Source organism: Eurosta solidaginis, chromosome 4 (assembly GCF_040869045.1).
Source record: "Eurosta solidaginis isolate ZX-2024a chromosome 4, ASM4086904v1, whole genome shotgun sequence".
In the NCBI taxonomy this organism is placed as follows: Eukaryota; Metazoa; Arthropoda; class Insecta; order Diptera; family Tephritidae; genus Eurosta; species Eurosta solidaginis.
This window is the reverse complement of record NC_090322.1, coordinates 68,974,919-69,001,158: the sequence shown is the minus strand read 5'-3', so window position 1 is coordinate 69,001,158 and position 26,240 is coordinate 68,974,919. Positions and strand designations below refer to the sequence as shown.

The 26,240-nt window shown below is 38.5% G+C and overlaps 1 protein-coding gene across 1 annotated transcript; it reads right to left on the bottom strand.

The window, feature by feature from the left end:
- Nucleotides 1-578: 578 nt before the first annotated feature.
- XRCC1 (DNA repair protein XRCC1) lies at nt 579-16,956 on the bottom strand. The gene is made up of 6 exons (XM_067782027.1): nt 16,900-16,956; nt 14,220-14,411; nt 13,136-14,143; nt 1,449-1,537; nt 1,027-1,349; nt 579-961 (listed from the first exon to the last, which is right to left on the bottom strand). Exons 2-6 carry the CDS (start codon nt 14,304-14,306, stop codon nt 582-584), a joined length of 1,887 nt encoding a protein of 628 aa, XP_067638128.1. The 5' UTR covers nt 14,307-14,411; nt 16,900-16,956; the 3' UTR covers nt 579-581.
- Between the last annotated feature and the right edge of the window lie 9,284 nt (nt 16,957-26,240).

The following is a 26,240-nucleotide window of genomic DNA, read 5'->3' as shown; positions in this document are numbered from 1 at the left end:
TTTTTTCCTGCGGAGTTTTTTCTTATAAATTAAAAATTTGCACGATTTTTAAATATGCCTCAAAAAACTTTAAAATCAAAATAGGTAGCGACGTCTCGTTACCGCGGAAAATTGCACGTGTTTGCTAAATACTTGTTTGAACAAAGTAAATAAAAAAGTGTATACATGTAATGTACATGAATTTCTAAGCAATATCCATTTTTTAAGATAAAATTTAGTTTACATTTTCATTTTATTCTCAATTGAGCATCTTTGTATTTTGACAGTATAATCGTGCAGGCCAGAATCGGGTTACATGAACTCGTTACGATTTGCGGTTACATAATATCCGATTACAAATTGACCACTGACGTTCAGTATAAGGTCGTTACTTTTGAAAATTCTAAAAAATTTTATTTTTCCCGATACATTTCCACAAAAAAAAATATATATATATATCGTTTTATAAATTAGGGCGGATTAGGCCAACTTTCTCATTTTTTTCTACCTAAGCCGTCTCTATGCTTTACTTGCTCCGACTTTTTCTTTGAAAATATATAAATAATCAACGGCGAGCTCCGTTTTGTAAATTAAAGAGCTTCTTATAAAAGAAATTTTTTTATTGAAACCTCTATTTCCATATCATTACATTCATAAATCCAATCTGGTTTAACAAGCATTCTATCTGTTGAACTAGATTTACTTGTGGTTTGGCCATTTGTTATCAAATACTTTGCTTCGTTTTCATCACTCATGATAGAGCCTCCATTTATTTGTAGTAAATTTTCAAGTCTCTTCCATTCTGCAGGTTTTATATCATCACAAATAAAAAACTTTACACCTTTGAAGAATCCTCCATTTTTTGATGTTGTATTTAATTTTGCCTTCTTTGCCAAAAACTCCTCTTCTTCGGTGGTAACATCAAAAACAGTTCTTTTCGTCGTGTTCTTTCCATTTCTCTGATCTTGGGATGAATTATTATCTGTAGTTAATAGAAAAAAATGTTTTTTTATAAAGCTCTCAGTTAAGACTGTTTTTATTGATTACTTTTCAAAACTTTTTGTATCTCATCTTCTGTATCACTTCCAGATGTAACTATAAAAGATTTTACATCATTGGAGTTTGAATATGCCACACTCGAATCAGCTTTTTTGTGGATATCATTAATACTAGTTGCCTCAACGGGTCTTAGTGATTCGTCAAGTATCTCATCCTCACTGTCGGGTTGATTAAGATCACTGCTATCCAATGCATATCTACGCCAAGGCAATTTTTTCTTCTGTCTGTAGCAATCTTCTACCCACGCACGAGTAACTATTTTACCTTTTCCCTTCACTTGATTATATTTTGGTGTATTTTTGAAAGCACATCTTAATTAGGGAAATGTTGATATATATATTACTTTGAATACGAATGCTACATTCGTGGGATTATCATTTTAATCTTTACTGCAATTGCTGTTTACTTACATTAAATGAGTACAACCAGATTCCCAATCTGCCCGGTATTTGGCTCCCATTGCTAAAGCTTTATCACGGAGGTTTGATCGTTCAGGGTTCTACTAAACATTTAATTTAATTATATTCATATATAAAGCACGTCTCATAACTATAGCACACATTTCGAAATCTAAAGGCGGATTCAGGGTTTTCTTCAGACAAACTTTTATTTAAATTTTACTATTTCCTTTTCCACACTGTATCATTGAGGGTTCAACAAAATTGTTTTTTTTTTTCTGTTTTTTTTTTCGTAGTTTTATTTTCTGTAGGGGCAACTTTCGCAAAAATATTTTTTTCTATTTTTTCTATTGTTAGAAAAAAGTATCAAATGTTAATATGTATATTATTTTTACATATTTAGCATTAAAGAAATCCCCAGAAGATGATGTGAGAAAAAAGAACGTCGAAACGCGTCGGGAAAACAACAACAACAACTATATTTTTTACTGTTTTTAATTTTGAATACAATTTTATGTATGTATGTATATTTTTTGGAATACAAATATTTATGTAATAACCATGGAATATATTTACATATGAGATGTTGAAAATGTTCATTAAATTAACATTTGGCGAGCGGAAAATTTAACAAACTTGAACCAATTGTTACTGAATTTGCAACGAGAGAGCGTAATTTTGACAACTCATTCGTAGGGGAGGTGCAATTCGGGCTTGGAAAATTTCCTCCAGCACGAATTAGCACGCCATTAATTTCGAAAGACTGAAACATGGCAAAGGCATTATTCCCATAAAAATTAGTAAATAAAAAATTTATTTAATTAACAACTAAATTTATTTGGTTTACGTTCAACGATTTAATAACAAGAAATGTAACCGAAACCGGTTCCAAACGGTTTTGCCGAAAATGTCTTATTTTAATTTTTCATATAAATAGTATTATTATATTTTTATTAGCAAGTGTAAATTTTAATTAATAATTTGAACTATTTCTAGTTTACCAGAACACAAAATGTATTTATTTATTTTTTTTTTCAATTTTATTAAAAACGTTAAGTAGAATAGTTATTAGAAAATTGTATCATTATTGGGTCTGTTTATTGAACCCAAATTAAGTGCAGAAAGGTTCAGAGCAAACATCTCCCGAAACACTTTTCAGGAAATTATTTAAAAACAGGCGACACATGACTAATTGTAACGTTGGGTTTTCGTAAAATATGCGCGAAATTGCGAATAAAATGCCAAAATACATTTATTTAATTTTAAAATTTTCTATTGGTTTAATTTTTATTTGAATTACATATTTCAATTTTAAATTAAGCAATTATAATTTTGGTTTTGAAACTGACAACTTGTTCTTTGCTCTAGTTTAATTTCAAGTAGGTTGAACTGGCCGGTCCATTACGACTATAGCGTGAGCTTATCTGACCACATTGATCAAGGATTCAGACTAGTTTTCTTCACACTTAGGTAGTACGTGGGACATATCGCACGGTTTACTGTAACCAGATGCAAATCGAAAATTTCATGTTTCGAGATTTGATGATACCCCAAAGTAGTCGTTTAGTAAGATTATGATGAGATATGCATATAGAATACTTAAGGGGCTTAAATTCACCGCCATAGCTATCTTTGAATCAAATTTTTATAATGAAAAAATAAAACTTAATTTGTGTTTCCAAAAAAAAATAAAAATTTTGGATGACTTCGGTTTACAATAAAACGAGCGATATATTGTTTAATAAATATTAGGGGTATTCTCTCTGTCTAGAAATCATTGGAAACGTAAAAAGTTTTCTATTTTACTGTCAAAAGTTTTTACACGCAACAATAAAATACATTTGTGAAACATTTTCTACGGTTTCTACATTTTCTGTACTCAATCTCATATTCTCATATATATTTGAATAGAAAATTTATGTGACCAGAATGTTAAAGCAGAGTTTTTCATTGGAAAAATAACAATTTTCTGTGTTTTGTAAACTTTTTGAATGTTTAAAATATAGACTTTATAATTAACTTTTGGCGCCAAATTAAGCTACATAACCTTCTGTTGTTGCTTTTTTATTGTTGCTATTTATCTCTTTGTTGTACTATAAAAGATTTCAGATCTTATTGTACTAGTACTCTTTTTGCAATAAATGAAACGAAAAATGCAGAATCAGACCGAGATGATATTTCTTAAGTAGGGAAATCTTTAAGTGTTATATAATTGGTTTAGAAAACGCGGAATATTTTCTACGTTCACTACGCTTCCTATTGAGAGAATTTCCCTATTATTTTGTCTTCAAAACCGAAGCCGAAATAAATTTTGACGAACAAAACCAGAACCAAAGCCGAAACAGGTTAAAAAAACGAAGCGAGGTCGGAACGTTATTTTAATCGATTTCATAACTTGTTTAATAATAAAAAACAGCATCCGCAAACGAAATCGTTATATGCTAATTTCTGTTCAATGTAGATCACAAGAAAATGTCCGATATTTTTTTTTATTTTCTGCTGTAAGCCAAACTTGAATAATTTCCATTCTAAAATATATATTTTTCCTTTTTATACCTTTCATGAACATGAAATGGTATATTAACTTTGGTCCGATGTTTGTAACGTTGAGAAATATAGAAGATAGACTCACCATTAAGTATATCGAATTGATCAGGGCGACGAACTGAGTTGATATAGCCATGTCCGTCTGTCCGTCCGTCTGTCTGTTTGAACGCAAACTAGTCCCTCAAATTTTGAGATATCTCAATGAAATTTGGCACAAGGATGTATTTTTGTATTATATTAGACGTTTGTCGGATCCGGTAGGATCGGACTACTATGAAATATATCTCCCATACAACCGATCGTTAAGATAACACGATTTTGGTCATTCCTGCCCCAATTTAGAAAGTATAAACGTGAAACTCGGTGATATATATTCTAATATATCATAGAAGATATCCTGAAAAAATCACTTTGATCGAAGCTATATATAGATATATCCCATATAACCGATCGTTCAGATAGAAAGATTTTTGGCCATTTTTCCCTTAATTTAGAAAGTATAAACGTGAAAGTATATAGTATATACCTATCCCATACAACCGATCGTTCAGATAGAAAGATTTTTGGCCATTTCTCCCTTAGTTTCCAAAATAAAAACGTGATACTTGGTGATACATATTCTAATATATCATAGAAGATTTCCTGTAAAAATCATTTCGATCGGAGCTATATATAATATATATCCCATACAACCGATCGTTCAGTTAAGGGGTTTTTTTGCCATTATTTATTTTATATTTATCTTAAAAATCGTTTAAGTATTTACATCTGTTCACTATATATTTATTATCTTATACATCTGATTATTTGGAGATTACGAACGGGATAAGATTATTGTTCAGCCCCATTCATGAAAGGTATGAAGTCTTCAGCACAGCCGAAGCCAGTCCCGTCCTTACTTGTTTATTACTAATTTTATTTACAATATTTATTACGAAATGCATACTACAGCCCTCAATTTAAGCATGCATGTATTTCGTGAGCATTTCTTCAATTGATGCATTCAAATCGCATGTCGAGCCAATTTTTTTTAAAGAAAATGAATAATAAAAAATCCAGATTGGGTTACAAACTTTTTATACCCAGGGTGTTTTTGTACACAAGAGTATTGTAACTTTTATAGGATAACGGTTGTTGTTGTTGTTGTAGCAATGCTCGCCCCACCTAATAGCCGCGACCGATCACAAATTGTCATCAATATCCTCTAACGGGAGTCCAAGGAAACTTGCCGTTTCAACAGGGGTGGACCATAAGGAAAGGGGTGTTAGAGGCGTTGGTTCCACATTACAATTAAAGAGATAGTTGGTGTCATGTGGGGACACATTGCAAGCAGGGCATACATTTTGTATGTCGGGGTTGATTCTGGATAGGTAAGAGTTTAACCTGTTACAGTATCCAGAACGAAGTTGAGCAAGAGTGACACGCGTTTCCCTGGGGAGTATGCGTTCCTCTTCTGCGAGTTCTGGATATTTTTCTTCAAGTACTGGATTCACCGGGCAATTCCCGACATAAAGGTCCGACGCCTGTCTATGGAGTTCACCAAGGACCTGCTTGTGTTTTACCGCTTCATACGGCTGGGTTCTCAGGTGCCGTATTTCCTCAAAATGCTTACGGAGATGACTCCTTAGGCCCCTAGGCGGTGCTGGTTCGTCAATCAGATGTCTGTTGGGATGCCCAGGTTTCTGTGTATTCAACAGAAACTGTTTGGTCAGCATCTCATTTCTCTCCCTGATGGGGAGTATTCTCGCCTCATTATGCAGATGGTGTTCTGGGGACATAAGAAGACAGCCCGTGGCGATTCTGAGAGCAGTATTTTGGCAGGCCTGTAGTTTCTTCCAGTGGGTGGTTTTTAGGCTTGGCGACCATATGGGTGACGCGTAGCACGTAATCGGCTGGCTAATTACTTTGTATGTGGTCAAGAGCGTTTCTTTATCTTTTCCCCAGGTACTGCCAGCAAGGGATTTGAGGATTTTATTACGGCTCTGAATTCTTGGAACAATTGCGGTTGCGTGCGCACCAAAATGTAAATCCTGATCAAACGTCACACCCAAGATTTTGGGGTGTAGGACAGTCGGTAGCGTAGTGCCATCGACGTGGATGTTCAATATGGTCGACATTTGGGGCGTCCATGTTGTAAATAAGGTCGCGGAAGATTTAGTCGGTGACAATGTCAGGTTTCGCGAGGCGAAAAAACTGGAGAGATCAGGGAGATAGCCGTTTATTTTATTGCATAGCTCATCGATCTTTGGGCCTGGCCCTGTGGCCATTATTGTGCAGTCATCGGCGTAGGAAACGATTGTGACTCCTTCCGGTGGTGAAGGTAGCTTAGATATGTAGAAATTAAACAAAAGCGGGGATAGGACACCACCCTGTGGCACCCCTTGTTTAATTCTCCTTTGTTTTGATGTTTCGTTTCTGAATTGCACCGATGCCTGCCGACCACCCAGATAATTTGCGGTCCACCTTTTAAGACATGGGGGAAGGGTGGACCCTTCCAGGTCTTGCAGTAACGAGCCATGGTTGACCGTATCAAAATTGATTCAAACCGCAATTTATCTGGGTGCTAATGACATTTAGCGCGGAGGTAGTGCTATGGAGTTTTCTGAAGCCATGCTGATGAGGGGCTAGCTGCAAATGTGCTTGGAAATAAGGGAGCAAAATGGCTTCAAGCGTCTTTGCCACTGGCGATAGGAGAGATATCGGACGATATGACTCACCTACGTTAGCTGGTTTCCCAGGCTTTAGTAGCGGGACCACCTTGCCCATTTTCCATTTCTCGGGTATGACAAAGGTGGAAAGAGACAGGTTGAAGACATGTGCCAAATATTTGATTGATTGATTGATTGATTGATATTTATTATTAATATGTTTACATATTTTTTGATTTCACAATAAATTTTAAATATCACAAATTCATTTTCAATTCACAGACGTGTATGATATATATATATTAAGTAATAAAAAGTAAAAAGTAATAAAAAATATTTTAGCCTCGAATAAGATCTATACATAGCCGTTTAAAATTCATAATATTATTCTCTCGTTTGATATAATCAGGTAACGAGTTAAATATGTTAAGGCCCTTATATAATAATGTGTTTTGGGCTGCAGTAGTCCGCTGTAATCCTAGTCGAAAGTCATTCGCATTCCGCACAGCATATTGGTGTGTATCTCTAACATACTGAATGCAACTTGTTAAATACATCGGCGCCCTGTTCTGTTTAATTTTAAAAATCATTATTAGTGTATTGAGCATCAGTTTTTGCTCAATATTTAGCCATTTCAATGTTTCAAGCATGTGACTTATTGGGGTGTATTTGTGGCATTTCATTATTGATCTCATACATTTGTTTTGTAATTTCTGTATCCTTCCTATTTGTGATTGGTTACATGATGTGTACAGAATTGTGGAACAGTATTCAAAATGTGGCTTTATGATTGTATTGTATATTTTTATTGCTGTTAAAGTGTCTAATTTATTTCGTATTCTTCTAAAGAAGTAAATCTTTTTTGCAGCTTTTTTACACAAATAGTCCACGTGATTGTTAAATTTGAGCTCATTGTCTATTATTACACCTAAGTATTTCATATTGGTTACTTGCTCAATACTAGTATTATTTATCTCTAAATTTATTTCGCTATTTGTATTTATCACCATTACTTTTGTTTTCTGTTCATTTAATTTGAGCCTATTCATTTTAAGCCATTTCATAATTTCATCTATATCACATTCTAACTTTCGTTTACATTCTTCCACTGTTTCTGCTTCTGTATATACCAATGTATCGTCTGCATACATTACCAATTTGGATTTTGATATCACTTTTTCTATATCATTTATGTAAATTATAAACAGAATTGCTCCCAGAAGAGATCCTTGGGGCACCCCTGTATTCACATATGAAAAACTTGATTTTGTGGATTTTATTTTTGTTTGCTGTCTACGATTTGTAAGGTAGTCCTTAAACCAAAGTAGCTCTTTTCCTCTTATTCCATACATATACAGCTTTTTTATTAGAATACCTCTGTCTATTGTTTCAAATGCTCTTTTAAAATCAAGAAATAGAGCTGCTATTATTGTTTTTCGTGGACGCTTCTTCCACTCACTTAGGACGAAGTTTATTGCACTTTCACATGAATGATTCTTACGAAAGCCAGACTGGTTTAGAGACAGTATATTATTAGTTTCTAGGTACGTTTGTAGTTGATTTTTCACAACACTTTCCATTATTTTTTCAAATATCTTAAGAGTATTTATTGGACGAAACTCTTCACATTTTTTTGTTTTAGCGATTTTTTCAACTGGCACTACCAATGAGTCCTTCCACCCTGGGTTTTTAAGCATCGGCATGGCTATGCCGTCTGGGCCCACTGCTTTGGATGGTTTAGCGCGACCAATGGCGTCCTCAACCTCTCTAGCGGTGATGGTAATTGGTGACGCGCTGAGTTTGTGTTTATGTGCGTGTCTATTGGCTCTCCGTCTATCTTTGTCGACCGTAGGATGCATTATATATTGTCGGCAGAAAGCGCTCGCGCATTTTTTCGCATCCGACAGCACCTTATCGCCAAAGGCGATGGAAACTTTGTCTTTGTGCTTAGTCGGATTCGATAGGGACTTTACGGTGGACCAAAGTTTACCTACACCGGTAGAGAGGTTACAACCTCTTAGGTGCTCTTCCCATTTCGCCCGCTTGTGTTCGTCCACAAGCAATCTGATGCGTTGGTTTATATCCCTTATTTGGGGGTCGCCTGGATCAAGCTGTCTTATAAGGTCACGTTTTCTCGCTAAGTTTGCGGCCTCCGCCGGGAAGTGGGGCCGGATTTCGGGAATTCTCCCGGCGGGAAAGAAAAGTGCCGAGGCGGATTCAATGACCTTACGGAAGGCACGCTCCCCTTGGCGGGCATCAGTCGGGATAGGGAGGGCAGCAAAGCTGCTGTCTGTTGCAGATTTATATTCTTCCCACTTTCCTTTTTTGAAGTTTATGAAAGTGCGTTTTTCGGTGACGATGAAGTCGGCGGTACGCTCGAACGAAATAAGTATGGGCAGGTGGTCGGATGCCAATGTTACCATCGGCTGCCAGTTGACGCAGTTTACGAGTTCTGCGCTCACGATTGAGATATCTGGCGAACTATGACAGCTTCCTACCATACGTGTGGGGGCGTCTCCGTTTATTGTGCAGAACGTCGTTTCGTCTATTTGATCCGCCAACATCTCACCCCTACTGTCCGCCCGCAAGTTTGAATGCCATAGGTCGTGATGGGCATTGAAATCGCCTAAGATAATGCGATTGTTGCCAGTGAGTAAGGCCTCGATATTAGGGCGGTATCCACTGGGGCAACAGGTGACAGGAGGGATGTAGATGTTGATGATTTCTGACCGGACAGATAGGCCTTGACGTTCTAAGACATTGTCACTGCGGTCGATGCCAGGATCAAATATATGATATTGCACAGAGTGGTTTATAATAAACGCGAGGCCGCCTCCATTTCCGCTCTCGCGGTCTTTCCTGTGGACATTATAACCGGAGCAGGTCTGCAATGCAGATCTTGCTGTGAGTTTAGTCTCTTGAATCGCAGCAATGCGGATGTTGTGCCGCTTCATGAAATCGACTATCTCCGTAATCTTCCAGTCCATTACAGTTGAACTGAAGAATTCTGAAGTGCATGGGGGGTGACGCCGTCACTCTAGGGGTAAGTGAGGGGTGACTACGCCTAGGTTGTGGAAGGCCAGGACGCAATTGCTGTTGTGGCTTTGGGACTGGGCGCCCTTGGGCAAGCATTGGGGTACCCTGATGATTTGGGTTTGCGACCTGGCAACATGGCGCGATGAAACCCGTCGGGGGGTTGCCGTCGCGGAGACCAGAACATCTAGGAAAGTGGCACCACCCAAGGCAGGAGCTGCATTGAGCGGATGTCGCAAACCTATATATTCTGTGCTGGCAGACGGTGCAAACGGAGGCTGTTTCCCTGACCTGCACGATTGCTGCCACAAAAAAAAGAGGGGGGAGAAGAAGACGGGGGCAGGGGCTGATGCTCAGCATTGCAACCAGCTCTACTACGAAGGTAGTAGTTATGAGTGGTATCAGCTGTTTGAGTTGTTGGCGCCGTGGGGCGCGAGCAGCAGCGGGTACTTGTTGTGGCTTGCTGAGCAGCGAAGCTGCTGGAAGGTAGTGGGGATACGCTTAGGCGTAGACTACGGGACGCCCTTGGGCGTGAGCAGCAAGGAGCCACAAAAGATTTATAAAAGTTACGTGGACGTCGGGTTTTGGGATCAAGCCCAGAACAACCTGTCCGATGCAACCATCCCTTGCACGAGACACACTGAACAGAGTATGACCGTCCTAAAAAGATTCTTTTCTGGCAAATGCAGCAAAACCATTTCTCATGACCGGGGTCAGGAGACGGACCCGGATTGGGTTCGATACCTTCCCGGAGTAAGAGAATATGTAGCAGTCCTGCTGCAAGGAGCTGCTGGGAGGATGACAATTTGTGGGAGGGACGAAACAAATTAAATGGGGTCACACTGAAATGACAGTACTTGGTCGGGAAAAATCCCGAGTCGCTCCGGTACATAGAACCGACTGCCTTGGGAAGCGGATAACGGTTGTTTGTAATGGCATAAAGGAATCGAGATAGATATGAACTCCCTCATATCAAAGTTATAAGTACCAAAAAATATTTTGATTAAGCCATCTCCATCCGTCCGCCCTCCCGTTATTTTGAGATATCTTATAAATGGTTGTGTGGTAACAGACTGAGACTAAATATTAATAAAACTCAATATATGATAATAACAAGGAGGAATATCAATGAGGATGATATAACCGAGCTAAAAATAAATGATGAAATCATACAAAGAGTTAACAGTATAAAATACTTAGGAATAATAATTGATAATAAACTCAAATTTGAAGATCATATAAATTATAGAATTAAAAAAGTTGCTAATAAAATAGGAGTCATGCAGAGAACAACTAAATTCATTCCAAAAAAGTACACAATAATTTTATATAAATCAATTATAGAACCGCACTTCGTGTACTGCCCGTCCATTCTATTCATAATATCGGATAAAGAAGTAGACAAGCTCCAAAAGCTTCAAAATAAATGCATGAGATTTATTCTTCAGAAACCTAGAGATACACGAACGGCTGACATGTTGAAGACTTTAGACTGGTTAAGTGTAAAACAAAAGATTTTTTTCTACTCCATGAAATTCATATTTAATACAAAACATGGAAATGTACCTGAGTATTTAAATAAAAATATAGCATTAGTTGAGCAAACTCACAACATAAATACGAGGAACATAATTTCAAATTACCGTTTTTTAGAACTGAAATTAATCAACAGAACATTTTCTACAAGGGTTTGAAAAGTTACAATGATCTGCCTATGGATATAAAAAGTTGCAACGAAATAACAGTACTTAAAACAAAATTATATGAATATTGTAAAACCTTAGCTATAAAAAAAGCTGTAATATATTCTAATTTACGAATTAGACTTCTGGCCGTAATAAATAAATAATTTAATCTATCTTTACGAAATATGGTGTACTGCGTAGTGATCCTTAACGAACGATGGACTCATGACGGGTATTTTGACTGGACACTGCCTTCTGGCGTCACATGCCTTTAAATTAGGCTTGGTCAGTGATAGCAGATGTAGGAAGTGCGGTCTGGAGGAGGAAACAATCGAGCACGTTCTGTGGTCTTGCCCTGCGCTTGCCAGGCTAAGACTCCAGCTATTAGGAGTGATACAGCTGTCAGATCTAGAAGCAGCAAGCAGCTTAAATCCTAGGAAGCTTGTAGTTTGCCAAGAGGACGGAGTTATTTTATAACATAGGTCCGGGTTTGTGATAGGGTTTTTCAGTTTGGTCGTTAAAACAAACTTCTGGTAACACTACGGACTTATTCAGTCTATGTGAGGTCCTCATGGACCGGCCATTTGAACCTAACCTAACCTTAATACATATTTAAATAGAGAATTTTGATACGCTGTGTTCGTGTAAAAATCCAGTAATAATAATAAAGATATATTATCCTACTGTACTAATGTAAATTCTAATAAATGAAATGAAATAATTTTCCAGCGGCAAATTTTCTCTAAATTTTCACGTATTATCTCTCTATGAAAGATGGTTGCAAACTTGTATCCGAACGCAAGGCCATCAAAAACCTACATGATAAAAACGCTCACGTTGTCTCTTCTGGTCGGCCATGATTTATTTTTTGAAATTCTAGCGCAATTTAATATTTAAAAATAAATCTCCATACAAAAGGAAATTAACAAAAACATTCAAATTTTTTTATGTTTGAGAAAAACAGAAATATGTATGTGTGCAATTGAGAAATTTGAAATGGCTATACCTTGTAGGTGTTTTTATCATGGAAACCTGCCAGTTAGAAGAAATATGGACTGTGTTTCTAAACTTTTTTACAACGTAAATATATGCACATACATATATATATTTGTGAGTAAAATTATTCTTGTGACACATTTGTGTTGCGGATCACAAGTCAAACAAGTGCCATGTTAAGCTAATTTCCTGACTGCAAACTTTCTTCTGACAAAAGCTCCTCTAACAGATATTTGCAACTTCTCTAAAATTTAAATTTAATTTTTCTCTCTCATTTTCCCGTACTCTACAATTTTTTCGACATCGCGAACGATTTTTTGTGATAATTTGTACATTCTAGTATTTGTGTATTCTTGTACATGTCCTAGTCCAGCATATAAACACGCTACATACTTTAATTATTTTTCGACATCGCGAACGATTTTTTGTGATAATTTGTACATTCTAGTATTTGTGTATTCTTGTACATGTCCTAGTCCAGCATATAAACACGCTACATACTTTAATTATTGGAAAATATCCCACTGAAAGAATAGGGACAAGGGCGTCTTGCCACGCGTTGCAGACTTCAGGGAATAATTTTTCTCAACATATCCAACACTACCGACTAAGGTCCCTCAGAATATCACATCGTAATGGATTGGACACACTGCCATATAATTTTTGCTAAAGGTAAATTTAACCGACTACATAAAAACAAATTTGATAAAATGAGAGCCTTTCCTATAGTTATGAGGCGTTCTGTGTGTATATATTTAGGTAATTAAATCGGCCTTCTTATAAAACGTACTTGTATTCCACTGATCACCAAAATCGTTCCTTTCAATAGTTGATTAAATGGTCGAAACACACCAGTTATCACGTTCGTTGATGCGTTACTTGTCATATTGCTTTCGTTCTGTGTAGAACACTTTTGGGATGGGGCTGTTTTTTCGTTGTTGGGCAGTGTTGGCATATTATTCACAGGTTCACTGCGTACCATCTCTTCAAAACGTTTTTTTGTGGAAGTTTTACATTCATTTTGTGCTGCATTTCCTTTTGCTTTCTTTGGTTCATTGCGATCTTTAGTTTTCTCTGCTTGAAGCCGTAATTGTTGACGTTCAAGCTCTATAGATTCTAACAATTTGCGCCTTTTTTTATTTACCTCTTGATTGTCACTAACATCATCATTACCAAATGCAAGATCTTCTCTATTTCGATCTAAAACATCGATTGGATTTTTTTGTTTAAGCAATGGTTTATCATTTTCCTCAGCTTTGTTCCCTGATCGACCTAGTTTAATAGATGTTGACACAGCGGCACTTGATCCAACTAAATGTGCATGTTGTTGTTGTTGTGCATCGTCCATAATGGCAATGTTACGGTGAGAAGAGACTCCACTGGTACTCGCAGTTGCATCATGTTTTAAATTTTGTTCATGACTCCTTTCAGAAGCTTTCCAACGTTTAAATAAAGACGTTGAACTCTCTGAATCCGAGTCCGGAGATTCTTCACGCAATTTAAATTTACCTAGTTGTGAAAAATTCAGAGAGGTATTTGAATCCTCAACTTTGATGTCGTTTGCAAATGATTTTTTGCTGTTTTCATGCTCCGATTCAGCAACATGTATTTTAATAAAGGAAATACCATATTGAATGTGTTTGTTAAAAGGTTGAGTACATATAATTTTGATAAACTTCCACTTTTCACACGCCGCGGTAGGTACTAAAGATTCTTTATTGAAGCAACGTACACGATTTGGGTTTGTTGAGTTTTTACTCTCTATTGGTGTCATAAATGAGCATGTCACCAAAATTTCCTATAACAGACCATGCGTCATGTAACGGACGATTCATTATCGATATAATACGAAAAATATGAAATTGCTTACTTACCGTAAAGTTATTTGTACTGCTTGTCTTCCCTACCAAAACTTCAACAAAAGCGGAAAATTCATTTCCAATATCAATACCTGTAATCATACATTGCTCCGAGAGCTCAATAACAACGTATGCAACCCTTTCGCCAATATTTTTTGTTCTCCATTTTTTTGCGGTTGGCTTTAGCAAATTCTCAGCTGGATGATTCTGAAGGTTTAAAAATATATCGATACTGATTTCTATTAAATATCAAAGTAATAATTTGCAACAGCAGTCGCTTGCTAATAAACGTTCAAAAATGTCGACAACGGTGTCAAAAGACGCATCGTCGCTCGGTATCAACAATCCGAAATCAGGAAAAAATGGTTGCTTCTATTAAAAGTTATAAAAGATTAGGTAATAGTCTAGTTGAGGGGTCGACTGCTAATACGCTACCAAAAATTTCGAGGGAGGAGTCCAACGACGCGTCTTGACATCAGTATTAATAATCCGAAGGCGGAAAATAAATATTTTAACGCCTTCAAAATATATTACCGAAAAACCGAAAAAAGACCCGCGGGTACCTCCGAAACCGGGGGTCGGATCCATAGTATTTTTGCGCAGAACACCTTTCTGCGTGGGCGGCCTTCGGCCGCGCTTATAAAAAATAACCCTGGGCTACGCCATGCCAAGTCCGGGTGTGTGCTATAACAGTGGCTACCGCCACGTTGATGAACAATTTTTTTTGTGGGTACGAACACAACAACAACCACATGGAAATCGCCAACTTCAACTGCAAATATCTCCCGACAGAGATTAAATTTTTTTTCCGCCTTCGGATTATTGTTCTCGAGATTAATACGCGTCTTTTGACACCTCACTTGATATTTTTGGTAGCGTATTAGCAGTCGACCCCTCAACTAGACTATTACCAAAGATTAGGGTATTAGTGCAGTTTAGGGGCCCCACCCTAAAGTTGGGCCAAGATTTTTGAGTGAGGAATCAAAACACGCGTATTAATCTCGAGAACAATAATCCGAAGGCGGAAAAGAAAAAAATTATCTCTGTCCGGATATATTTGCAGTTGAAGTTGGCGATTTGCATATGGTTGTTGTTGTTTTGTACCCACAAAAAAAAATTGTGCATCACCGTGGCGGTGTATACCACACCCGGACTTGGCATGGCGGAGCCAGGGTTATTTTTTATAAGCGCGGCCGAAGGCCGCCAACGCAGAAGGGTGTTCTGCGCAAAAATACTATGGATCCCACCCCGGTTTCGGAAGTACCCGCAGGTCTGTTTTCGGTTTTTCGTTAATATCTTTTGAACGGGTAAAAAAAGAACCAATTTTAGGGTGGGGCCCCTAAACTGCACAATTACCAAGATTAGAAACTTCTAATTTTGGGGGTCCAACTTTAAATACGCACAAAGAAGTATTCTGGATAAGTTTTCACGGAAATACAACCATATGAAAACTTTCAACAAATATAATATCTTTCTTAAGTGTTTTGCTGGGTAATAGCCTAGTTGAGGGGTCGACTGCTAATACGCTACCAAAAAGAGAGAGGTGTCAAACGACGCGTCTTGACATCAGTATTAATAATCCGAACGCGGAAAATAAAAATATTAACTCGTTCAAAAGATATTAACGAAAAACCGAAAAAAGACCCGCGGGTACCTCCGAAACCGGGGGTCGGATCCATCGAAATTTTGCGCAGAACACCTTTCTGCGTTGGCGGCCTTCGGCCGCGCTTATAAAGAATGGTAATAGTCTAGTTGAGGGGTCGACTGCTAATACGCTACCAAAAATATGGAGTGAGGTGTCAAAAGACGCGTATTAATCTCGAGAACAATAATCCGAAGGCGGAAAAGAAATATTTTATCTCTGCCGGTAGATATTTGCAGTTGAAGTTGGCGATTTCCATGTGGTTGTTGTTGTGTTGTACCCACAAAAAAAATTGTGCATCACCGTGGCGGTAGCCACGGTTATACCACACACCCGGACTTGGCATGGCGTAGCCCAGGGTTATTTTTTATAATAGCGGCCGAAGGCCGCCAAAGCAGAAAGGTGTTCTGCGCAAAAATACTGTGGATCCGACCCCCGGTTTCGGAGGTACCCGCGGGTCTTTTTTCGGTTTTTCGTTAATATCTTTTGAACGCGTTAAAATTTTTTCCGCCTTCGGATTATTAATACTGATGTCAAGACGCGTCGTTTGGCACCTCTCTCGATATTTTTGGTAGCGTATTACCAGTCGACCCCTCAACTACACTATTACCTAAAAAATAACCCTGGGCTACGCCATGCCAAGTCCGGGTGTGTGGTATAACCGCGGCTACCGCCACGGTGATGCACAATTTTTTGTGGGTAAAAACACAACAACAACCACATGGAAATCGCCAACTTCAACTGCAAATATCTCCGGACAGAGATAAAATTTTTCTTTTCCGCCTTCGGATTATTGTTCTCGAGATTAATACGCGTCTTTTAACACCTCACTCGATATTTTTGGTAGCGTATTAGCAGTCGACCCCTCAACTAGACTATTACCTCGGATTATTGTTCTAGAGATTAATACGCGTCTTTTGACACCTCACTCGATATTTTTGGTAGCGTATTAGCAGTCGACCCCTCAACTAGACCATTACCCTCGAGATTAATACGCGTCTTTTGACACCTCTCTCGATATTTTTGGTAGCGTATTAGCACCTAGACTATTACGTTTTGCTGTAGTGAAGAATTACCGCCGCATCTTTGGACACCCTTCCAATCATTCTTGGACTTAGATCATAGATTAGATTGATACGAATCTTTTGCTTATGCTCTCATATTTTCGCTCTCACGAGGGATTTATCTTCTAGTTGTTGCTGGCAACAATCACAGATAAATCCCTCGCGCCAGCTGAATCGGGTGCCAGAACAAAAAATGTGCCAGCCAAAACGAAAAACGTGTCAAAAATTTTGGTAAACTTTAGTTTGACCTACAGCTGTAGAATAGCGTTCAAAAATTATGGGAAAAAGGACAAAAATACTTGTTTTAGTGAAAGTATTATTAGTTCGAAGGCGGAGGGTAAATATTATTTCCCATTCAAAAGTTATCACTAAAAATAAGTTTTGTAAATATGAACTCCCGATGCAACCAGTCCATTTTGATCACAGAACCTGGAACGCCAGACATGCAGGATAAGCCCGATCCATTAAATAATGTTAACTATTATATCATAGGTCCAATTTACTGAAATTTCAAAAGAATATATGGTTTTCACTGCGAGTTAAATGCGTTACAATATTTGACTAATTAATTTAATCGAAATGTAAATTTTACTTAGATTTGTTTATATTTAACTCTAAATAGTCGTATTATTGTAAAATAACTTTAAGGAAATAAATATTTTACGACTATCATTTTATTAAATGATTGAAACTATAATCGCCAAAATGTATGTCAAAAATACCCATTTTCAGATCTATTCATTTTTGTTTGTAGTGGCATCATTGATAAATGTTATAAAAAATGTGCATTTTGACACCGCTCTCTCGAAGCAAAGAGTTGCAAATCCATTCATCTATGGCTTAGATGTTTACAATTGTTGCTAGGGATGAAAGGACACTAGTAAATACAAGTAGGTATCGATACGTTTGTTCCGATATCAAGAAAATGGTCACAAATAACGCACAGAAAATTATGCATTCACGAGTTCAAAATTGCTTCGTTCTGCGCATCTACGTTAAACTTGACTGCTTCAGCGAATGAAAGAAAGAGAGAAAAAAACGAGTTGTAGGAAAATGACGTAAAAATTGCTCATAAAAAACAGCTGAACTAATGTTTACATGCGCAATGCGCCACCTTATATAATAGGGGGACTCATGAAAGCATATAAACTTATAAGGTGTAAAATTATATCCATTTACACACGCTGTTATATGAACGCCCCTAGTAATACTCTTGATAAACTTGATTGTTTATCACCTGTATTATTGTCAAACAAAATTTTTTTGATTGTTGTACAAATTAAAAAATGCCAAGATCAAGTGAAAAATCAATCTAAAACGGTTTTACTTGCTGATATTGGAGATTTCTGATGAAAATGCCTGCTGTAATGTCTGCAAGGTTGCATTCCGTTGAGTTTACCGCGTTTACACAATGAAATGTGCGCGTAAATTTATACAAATTGTGTAAACGATTTTTCATACAAAATTTGACAACTCGTTTACGCACTAGATAAATTTATACGTTTACACACTTCATAAGGCATTTATACGGTTACATGAGTCCCCCTAATTTCATCATGAAAATGGGTTGTGCCTACTTTTGCACCGAGTACGGAGTAGGTTTCGGAAAAAGTAGCGGTAACGTGACGCACATTTTTGACCGACCATTTCTTTTGTGCGAAACGCGGGTAAAATTTTATATAAATGCACCAGGCTTTGACAATAAATATATAAATTAAAGTAGTAAAGGTATCCTCCTAGATGCCAAAACTACTACTAGTTGTTAATTTTTGTTTAGAGGCGCTTCGGGTATTTGTACAGTTTATGGTACTCACCGAAATTTGGGTCTTTTTTTCGAGTGAGGTATCAAAAGTCGCGTATTCACGTTTGGATTTTTTTACCCGTTTAAAAGTTATCCGCGAAAAACTGTTCTATTGGGCTCGTTTTGTTCCGGCACAATTGCGTTTTATGATACGAAATGAAAAGAATCACAGAGATTTTTTCATTTAACAAAAAAAGGGTCGTAGGCGAAAATTTGGAATGAAAAATTGCGCCAGTTTTTATTCCAAATTTTCATATTTTATGATACGATTTAAGCGAGAGGGGTAGGGAAGAGAAGAGGAGTGAAGGGAAGGAAAGGGAATAGAAGGAGAGTGTTGGGAAAAAAAAGGAAAGGGTGGAGAAGAGAAGGAAAGGGAAGAGAAGGGAGAAGAGAGAGAGAAGATAAGAGAAGAGAAGAAAAGACTGCGCCTAAATAAAAATGAAAATGTCAAATATTTGCCAGCATTACATTGTTTGTATTAATTAAAGACGTATTCACTTCCCTTTTAATATATTAAATTGCAAAATATTCAGTAAATTAAAAAAACAATGTAATTTTATGTGTATTTAAATTTATGTTTAGCCGCCACCGCCTTGTAATAATCCTAACAGAGAACAACAAAGGTAATTTCCATCGTTGGTGAGCTGGCAACACTATTCACTTTCATGTGTTTTCATTTGGACAGACATTTTTAGCTATATTTGTTTTGATATTTTATAAGTAAATTAGTGAAATTTAACATAATTTTTTCGTTAATTGGTGCAAGCTTGATTATGTTAATATATTAAATATAAAAATCAAAGTGATGTGTGCGTTTAAAAATTGTAAACGTGCGGGAACAATATGTATCACAAACCTGTTTTTCGCAGATAACTTTTAAACGGGTAAAAAAAGTTAACTTCCGCTTTCGGATTCTTAATCTTGGCATGAATACGCGTCTTTTGGCACCTCACTCTAAAATTTTGGCCCAAATTTCGGTGGGTACCATAAACTGCACTACTACCGCGCTCTGCCTCTCACCCCGCTGAGGCTTGTGCACCACACAAAAACTTACTAGCGAATAGCCATAGTCAAAATAGACAAGGTTGTATAATTAGTTTCACTTTTTTGGTGAACAGCTCATAGAAAATTATGTCAAAAAGCTGAAACTAAATTTAGAACCTATTTTATTTTAACTATGACTATGCGCCATTAACTCCAGACCAATGTGGACCTGTGAAGATTCAGTAAGTGTGAGTTTTAAAATGTAAATGCAATTTGTATGAAAGAGAAACTTATATTTCAAAACCCACACGTACTGAATACAGCCTCTGGCCCAATTCTATGGTAAAATTTACATTTTTGTGACTTATTTTTCTTGGGGAGATGAAAATTCCTACTTTTACTACAATTTAGACCACGTTTACACTACAACTAATCTACAATACATAACTACTCCCCTACAAGAATACTGACTTGTTATGGAAACGCATTTACTATGGAACCAGTAAGGAAGGCGGTCGGCATGACGTGTTGGTGCACAGTGGCTAGTCATTGTCGGCTGGGGCGGGTCCTTGCCAACCTTACTGTTCCTGCGCCATAAACAGAAAAAAGTTCCTATCATGCCTATCAAAACGAACAGCTGTCAAATTCAAAAAAAACCGACAGAAGCGCAGAGACCGACTCAAAACGCTTATAATTCAAACTAAAACAACATCCGGCTGAACCGGATGTCACGGACAGACCGTTAACATTCAAAAAAATTCGAAAATCTAAAATTAAAAAAAAAACTGGCGCAAAAAAAACTACCGAACCGGACATGACCGGTTACTAACTCTAAAAACCAAATTCAAAAAAAAACTGCTGAAATTAAAATAAAATAACCAAAGGGGAAATAAACATAAAGGGCCGAATATATATAGGGGGCGCCGCGGGTGGTGATGCGACGCCCGGTGCTTGTCCCACCCTCAATAACCATGGCCACCGACGCACCTGTATTTCGATGGCCCCTTACCTGTGTGCCCTACGTGCCTTCTAAATCAATAATGATGCCAGCATTCCCATATTGTCAACAAATTTATTCAATGCTCATTATTACTACTAACATAGATTTCTCTTTTGTTTTCTCTTACTTCTTACTACAAGGGTTTTGGAACCTATTTAAGCTTATAAACAAATTTTTTTGAAAAAATTTTATAGCAATCAAAAAGGCTATATACGTACTAAAATAAAAACATACTATATATGTAATGAAAGAAAATTTTTGTAGAACTTTGGTCAAATGCCCTTTTCTCCTTTTTCTTTTTTTACAAATCTATCTTAGGGCTGTACAGTTTGGATACAACTTCTGCTAATTGATCCGATTATTAAAATCATGCAAACAGACAAAATTGGTTAATCGTTGTAGTTCTATAAATATAACGAAAACAGAGATTAAAATATGCAAAAAGAAGGCAATTGGGAAAAACTTTACAACAGGCATGACGTAGCTGAATGCGTTTACAACCATTTCAACTATCGTAGGAGTGCGAGTTCGACTCCCACTCCCGGGAGAAAAGGCTTTGAAGAGATTTACAAGGTATAATCGAAACAGCTGTCGCCTAGTCCGTCCTGATGTCACGTTGTTTAAATTTTTCCCAAATTATTAAATAAATTATAAAATTAAAAAATTGCTTCAAATAAATGTTTTCATACATTTAAAAAAGCAATATGGGCAATCCCCGATTATTAAAATCATACAAACAGACAAAATTGGTTAATCGTTGTAGTTCTATAAATAGAACGAAAACAGCAACAAAAACCAAAGTTTCTTTGAAAACCGCCGTACCAAGCATAGCTTTAACACATAATTGCATACGAAGTATGCAATGTGTAAAAGATTAAAATATGCAAAAAGAAGGCAATTGGGAAAAACTTTACAACAGGCATGACGTAGCTGAATGCGTTTACAACCATTTCAACTATCGTAGGAGTGCGAGTTCGACTCCCACTCCCGGGAGAAAAGGCTTTGAAGAGATTTACAAGGTATAATCGAAACAGCTGTCGCCTTGTCCGTCCTGATGTCACGTTGTTTAAATTTTTCCCAAATTATTAAATAAATTATAAAATTAAAAAAATGCTTCAAATAAATGTTTTCATACATTTAAAAAAGCAATATGGGCAATCCCCGATTATTAAAATCATAATTCACTATTAATTCAGTTGTGGCTACATTAACATTATATAATGTTGCGGAGTCAAAAATATAATTTAAAAAAAAAGGTTAAGGCTACAAATACATAATTTTAGTTCAGTAGTGGAACGAACTCACCGCTTTAACCGCTGATGTTCGTTATCGCAATTGGAATGCCCGCAGGCCTATATTCGCTGTCCTGTGATTGTCATTGTAGCAGGTTTATTGTAGCCCAATCTGGTCGTAGTTGGTAAGGGTTGCGCTAGTAGTGTTAGTGCCGGTATGGACGCAGTTAATAAAGATGCGCTAGTAGTGTTATTGCCGGTATGAGCGCGGCTAGTAAGGATGCGGCTGGTATTATTGCCGGTATGAGCGCAGTTAATAAAGGTGCGCTAGTCTTGGGGTCGGTGGAACCGCCTGTTGTTGGTGTTAACCTTAATGGCCTCAAGCCTATGTACGTGGCCCCGCTACGTGCGTTGCAACTGGTGTGGCGGTACGTCTGATGGTTGGTCAGGTTTATCTTTCAGGAAAATCCTAATCTTCGAAACAATTTCTCTATTAACGCGCTCGGATGCGTTTGCTTGAGGATAATATAACCCCGTCCTCACGTGCGTCACCCCGTAATTTGCAAAAAATTGGCTCTTTTCCTCCGAGATAAACTGTTTACCATTGTCACTGTGAATAAACTCAGGGACCCCTACAGCTGGAAAAATTTCTGAAGCGAAGTAATTTATAACGTTAACAGTGGTGGCTCTCTGCATGGGCTTTAGCCAAACGTATTTTGAAAAATGGTCTAGTACTATGAAAAGAAATTGATTTCGCCGCATAGATCTCGGATACGGCCCTAGAAAGTCGCAATATAACCGCTGAAATGGCCTTTCGGATTCAAAGGTACTCCCTATAGGTGGTCTCGACTGCTGATTGGTGGGTTTTACCGTTTTGCAGGTGTCACAAGGCTGCACGTAGTCTCTGACGTCCTCAGCCTGCTGAGGCCAGAAGTACTTCTGCCTAACACGTTCTAAGGTTTTCTGCCATCCGCCATGGTAACTCCGGTTAGCGTCATGTGCTAATCTCACTGCTTCCTCAGTCAACCCTTTTGGCAACCATAAACGCCACAACGAGTCTTCTTCCCCTTCCATCCCCTTACGAAACTTAACTCTTTTGAAAATTACACCGTCCACAACTCGTAAATCCGGAAGTGATTCCTCGTTTTCGGTGACGGCCCGAATTAAGTCTAAATACTCGTTGCTGCTAAATTCGGGAGAGACTAAATCTATTTCTCCGGGTGTGGTAGTGAAAGACAACTCATCGGCATCAAAACGCGACAGCGCGTCTGGTACTACATTCAGGGTGCCTTTACGATGTTCCATTCTAAAGTCGTATCTTTGCAGTAAGAGTGACCATCTCGCTAACCTCCCGCTTAAGTCTTTCTGTGTCATCAACCACTTGAGACTGGAGTGGTCCGTAATAATCCGAAAAGGTAATCCTTCGACATAGGGTCGGAAGCGCTTCACGCTGATTATGGCTGCAAGACATTCCAGCTCGGTTACTGTATAACTGCGTTGAGCATTATTCAGCTTTTTCGACACGAATGCGATTGGATGCTCAGCGCCCTCATCATCGACCTGGAACAACACTCCGCCAACACCTATTTTGGAAGCGTCGCATTGTATTACGAATTCTTTGGAAAAGTCTGGTTGGGCCAAGACAGGCGCCGAACTCAAGGCTACTTCTAGTTTTTCGAATGCCTCTATAGCTTCAGGAGTAAGCTTAAACGGGCCTGCTGACTTGCGGAGACAGTCGGTCAAGGGACCTGCCAAGTCAGCAAAATTGGTAATAAACGCTCGGTACCAATTCGCCATGCCCACAAACCTACGCACTTGCCGAGGGGATTTAGGGATCGGGAAGTTTTGCATTGCTTCTATTTTTCCCGGATCCACTTTCAAACACCCGCTGCCTATCAAGTACCCTAAGTAGCGTATTTCCTTTTGACAAAATTTACTTTTTTCCACGTTTATCGTCAGCCCTGCGTCTCTCAAACATTGGGCCACTTCCGCTAGCAATTTTAGGTGATCCTCAAAATTAGTGCTACATACCAGCAGATCGTCCAGGTAGACAAAGACGTTCTCTCGCAGACGCGAAGGGATTGCCTTGTCCATCAGCCTACTCATAGTCTGCGGTCCATTGCACAGACCAAATGGCATTACTTTGAAGTGGTACAGAGGCCTCCCCGGAACTGCGAATGCTGATTTTTCCTTAGAGGACTCTGTCAATTTGATCTGGAAGAACGCGTCCTTCAGATCAATGCCACTAATAAAATGCGTATCTTTCAGTCTGCTCAATAAGCCGTTGATATGAGGCAGGGGGTACGAGTCTTTCTTAGTCACCGCGTTGACCTTCCTGGAATCTATGCACAGCCTAACTTTACCTGGTTTCCGGTCCAGTACTACAGGACTACACCACGGGGAGTTGGATTCTTCTATAACTCCTAATTCGAGTAACCTGTCTAGTTCTCTAAAAGCTTCGGCTTGCCTCGGTGGCGAAAGAGGGAAATGTTTGCTTTTTATAGGTACAGCATCACCGGTGTCGATGTGATGCTCCACTAATTTGGTTTGTCCTAGGCCTAACTTCTCGTACGAAGGGAACGTCTCGATGACCTTTTGCAATTCTAATTTTTTTGTTGGTGACAATTCGTGCAGGTTAAGTTCTTCTTCCTTCTCAAGTCTAACCTCTAAACACTCTACGCTTGGGAATATTTCGGGAGCTAACGCAAATGATCTCCAAAAATCTACCCCGAAGTAAGCTTCTTGGAGCAATGAGGGAACAAGATAAAAACGAATAACCTTTGTGATATTTTTGAAGGTGACTGGTAGGGATACTGAGCCTAAAATTTTTTGCTTGTTGCCGCCCGCGGTATATACGAACGCGTGTAAGGCCTGATATTCGAAGCCGTTATCCTCTAAGAATTCTACTCCATTTTTCCCTAAGATGGAGACGTTGGCTCCCGAGTCCAACAACCCTACAAGGAAACTGTCTTTAATTTTAGCCTTAATTAAAGGCCTTTCATCCTCGGTAAGCGCTAACGTGGTGGCTTGCAGCAGTCTACGCTCCTGTACTCTCCTGTGGTATCTCTTCCTACACTTCAAAATATTGTCCGATACCGGATATTGTTCAAAAATGGTATGTCTTATTTGTTTATACCTATGTTCCCTTTCTTCTAGGTTTGGTGAAAGTTGCGTTTGGCAAGCAACATCCCTATGCTGGTGTCGCAGAATTCTAATCGGCTCGCCCATCACGGATGAAGACGTTTGACTCTCGGCTTCAGAACTATTCGAATTGTCAGTACTGTCAGGGAAGGTTATTATTACGTTTTAGGGTTCTTCCGCCAGGGTACTACTGCACCTCGGAAGCTAACCATCTCCATGCAGAGGTTCGCCCTCTGGTTCGGTGCCTGGGACGACGCCTCGAGCACCGGCTGGTGTGGGAGCTATGAAGGTTCCCCCATCTTCTCGCTCGGGTACTGGTTTCCCTGCCTACGATGGTCCCTAGGGCATTTAGGAGTAAATACCCCCTTATACCCACATTTGAAACAAAAAGGATTTTTTATGGGTTCCTCACAATATATATAGGAGTGCCCCATTCCCTGGCAATTCCAGCATTGGATTCCCGAATAGTCCGGTCTTCTGCTGCGTCGATATTCCAGCGCCTCTATCTGCGGATCCGTCTCGCCGTCTTCGTTTTCCATCCTCATGGCCGGGGTTGTCATGCGTGCTTCGTTTACATGCCGTCCTGGGTAAGTAACTCCCAACAGCTTGCTTTCTTTCAGCACTTGTTCACCTCTGCGTGCTACATCCCGTAGATCATGAAGGTTCCTTACATCTGCGTTGAAAAGCATCAGCTTAAGGCTACTGTTGACGTTTCTTTTTATTATGTCAATCAGTAGAAGCTCCGACATTGGCTCTCTTAAGCGCGCGTTCAAGGAGATTATGTCCGTGTGAAACACGTCATAGCACTCACTTGCTTTCTGCTTTCGCATGGAGATCTCCATCATGATCTCGTGGTCAGTTTTCAAAGTGCCAAACTCTCTTTTCAATGAGTAGCACAAAAAGGCATATGTCGCATTAGGCTTTTATTTTGTGAACAGCCAGTACCATTCTTCGGCCCGCCCGGAAAGAAACAGGTGGAAACTAGCCATTATTTGTTCGTCAGGGCATTGTGTGCGCTCACACAAGGTGTTCAGTTTGAAGAGGAAATCGGCTACGCTACCAGTGCCGTCAAATGAGATTTTCCACTCCTGCGGTTTTACTGCTGTGCTGCTTGGAGTCGGGTACATTGGTGGTACTCCCGTTGGAAATGGGTTACGGTCCATCCTACTTGC

Bases quoted from the DNA above. Each gene is read 5' to 3' on its own strand.
- XRCC1 (XM_067782027.1), bottom strand. From the start codon at position 14,306: ATGATTACAGGTATTGATATTGGAAATGAATTTTCCGCTTTTGTTGAA. The intron at 1,538-13,135 runs GTACGTTTTATA...AATGTTTAGTAG, and splicing joins TGGTGATCAGTGGAATACAA to AACCCTGAACGATCAAACCT. The intron at 1,350-1,448 runs GTAAGTAAACAG...TCCCTAATTAAG, and splicing joins TCTGGTTGTACTCATTTAAT to ATGTGCTTTCAAAAATACAC.